Below are 2,135 nucleotides of genomic sequence, written 5' to 3'. Positions count from 1 at the left end.
ACGCTTGAATTCCATCGCGAATAACTCTTTTTTTCTGGAAAATTCTCACCAAAATGCTTTTGTACGCTTGTAAACAATATAATGAGCTGTCACTGGAATAATTTTAACAGCTGTCGAACGAGTGGCTTAGAAATTACATCAGTCTGAAGTTGGTTGCAGTTTTATCATGTCACCCTTTAAACAACATTCTTAATTTCAATACAAGCCACTTTTTCTGGACTTGACATCAGGAAAACTAATCGGACCGTTTTCTTTTCGTAACTCGGTGAACAAAATGTTTCTGAAGGATTGTGTGAACTTTGGCGTTGCTAGTGTATTTAAGATGAAAAATATCTGAAATAAAATATGTACAAATCTGTCCATTTTACTAATTCTTCATATAAGTCTTAAAAAGACAAACATACTTTTGATTACTTTCACTAAATATCACTTTTCCGCACTCGTCATTACACTGGTCCGTTTCCATCTGTATTGGCAGGCTAAATTATCTGAAAACCCCCCTTTGGAACGGTAAAAGCCCTAATTTTTAGCACTTTCTTGAGTTAAATTTGGAATTGGCTCAATAACCTCTTCAAAATTTTCTTCACGTTCCTGGACATTCTCTTCATTATTCTCATCAGTTCAGTTTTACTTCTTTTTTGCAAAATTAAATTTTCTGCCTCTTTTTTGTCATCTTTTTTATTTTAACATTTTCTATTTGACCTGTTCGCCCCAGGCGATTCGACTCTGAGTTCAATAAAGTCCAATAATCCAATACAGTATTTTGACCTAATATCCCTTGTTCATTTTACAGCTGATCATAAAAGGGATGTGTTTAGTGAGCATTTACTGCGAATAGGGCGTTTCACATGTTTTCAATTGAAAATGACTATGGAAAGCAATATATCTCATAATTTAGTGGATTTATTAAAACATTAAACATTTTTTTTTGTAAAAAATAATAAATAAATAATTTTCAAAACCTTAAATTAAAAATTTCTCCTTTTAATTAAATTCACGGCGTTTCGGGATTTTTACCCAATTGTGATGGGAATATGGCATTCTTGGCCAATTTAATGCTGCTATCTCGAAGTATACGCATTATGCCCTGTTCACCCCAAGTGCTATCGAACGAATTCAATAGAATCCAATAATCCTTGCCGGATTCCTCATCGGTATCGTAGCCAATGACAACCATAAAATGTGATCCTGTACTCCTGCTATTCGAAGGCCGATAGATACCCTCGGAGTAGTGCATAAATTCAAAAGAGGCTGGATTAAATTCAACCACCACCGGGAAACCGGCAGCCACAAAACGTTTCAGGGATTCATCATCGCCATCGGGTATCGAAGAGTATTGAGCCAAATTTGTAATCATTGGACCACGCGGCACACACATACCCGGTTCAGTTTGGGTGTTGTTGTTCATATAATCACCCTCGGTATGTAAATCCATGCCATATCGGGCCAAATAGTCAAAGGCAGTTTGGGGCGACTGACTCTTACAGCCTCTGGCTCCACCGGCACAATCAATGATATTTTGTGCCGACAAGGCTGGGGGATTGATATCACCATCCTGTTGGGCTTGCAGAATTTCTATGGCCTTGACGGCAGCATAGGCCCAGCCGCTGTTACACTTTGTGCCTTGATTTTCCACACTGAACATGTAACCGAAATTTTTGGATGGATTATAGGACACAGGAGCTTCTATTGTTTCCGGCCCGGGTTGGGCAAACGAGGTTGTGGGAGGTGTTACACTGGGAAACATGGCATTGAATTGTACCAAACGCATATCGGTAAATTGATTAATTTTCAGTTTAAATGTCCTTTGACCGCGATCAAACAAATTGTTGTGATTCTCAATCATTCGCTTGTTATAGGCATAATAATATTGAGCCAAGGCCTCCGCAGCTGTATTAGGATATGTTTTTTGATACATTTGCTTAAAAAGGTCACAGTTAATAATTTTTCTGTTGCAAAAAAATAATTTTTTGCGTGCTTACCATGTATTCAGACCATTCCGCTGTGGGCACATGATTAATGGCCCAGCTGCCGTGGAAGGTGGCCAATGTTAAAATGGTTAATGCCAAAGCCAAAACGTAATTCATTTTCCGCCACTTGCCTAACTAATGCGACTAACCTCATGGCTGGGCAAT

General features: G+C 38.3%; 1 protein-coding gene across 1 annotated transcript; it reads right to left on the bottom strand.

Annotated features, from left to right (window-relative positions):
* Positions 1–981: 981 nt before the first annotated feature.
* On the bottom strand, positions 982–2,135 carry LOC109612383 (uncharacterized). The gene is made up of 2 exons (XM_020036388.2): positions 1,983–2,135; positions 982–1,921 (listed from the first exon to the last, which is right to left on the bottom strand). The coding sequence occupies exons 1-2, from the start codon at positions 2,085–2,087 to the stop codon at positions 995–997; spliced, it is 1,032 nt and encodes a 343-aa protein (XP_019891947.2). The 5' UTR covers positions 2,088–2,135; the 3' UTR covers positions 982–994.

This window comes from Musca domestica, unplaced genomic scaffold, assembly GCF_030504385.1.
Source record: "Musca domestica strain aabys unplaced genomic scaffold, Musca_domestica.polishedcontigs.V.1.1 37, whole genome shotgun sequence".
NCBI lineage: Eukaryota > Metazoa > Arthropoda > Insecta > Diptera > Muscidae > Musca > Musca domestica.
This window is presented reverse-complemented; position numbering and strand designations above follow the sequence as displayed.

What these genes read in the sequence shown, in the direction of transcription:
- LOC109612383 (XM_020036388.2), bottom strand. Translation starts at nt 2,087, where the DNA reads ATGAATTACGTTTTGGCTTTGGCATTAACCATTTTAACATTGGCCACC. An exon ending in CGGAATGGTCTGAATACATG is followed by an intron (nt 1,922 to 1,982) that starts GTAAGCACGCAA and finishes GACCTTTTTAAG; the next exon opens with CAAATGTATCAAAAAACATA.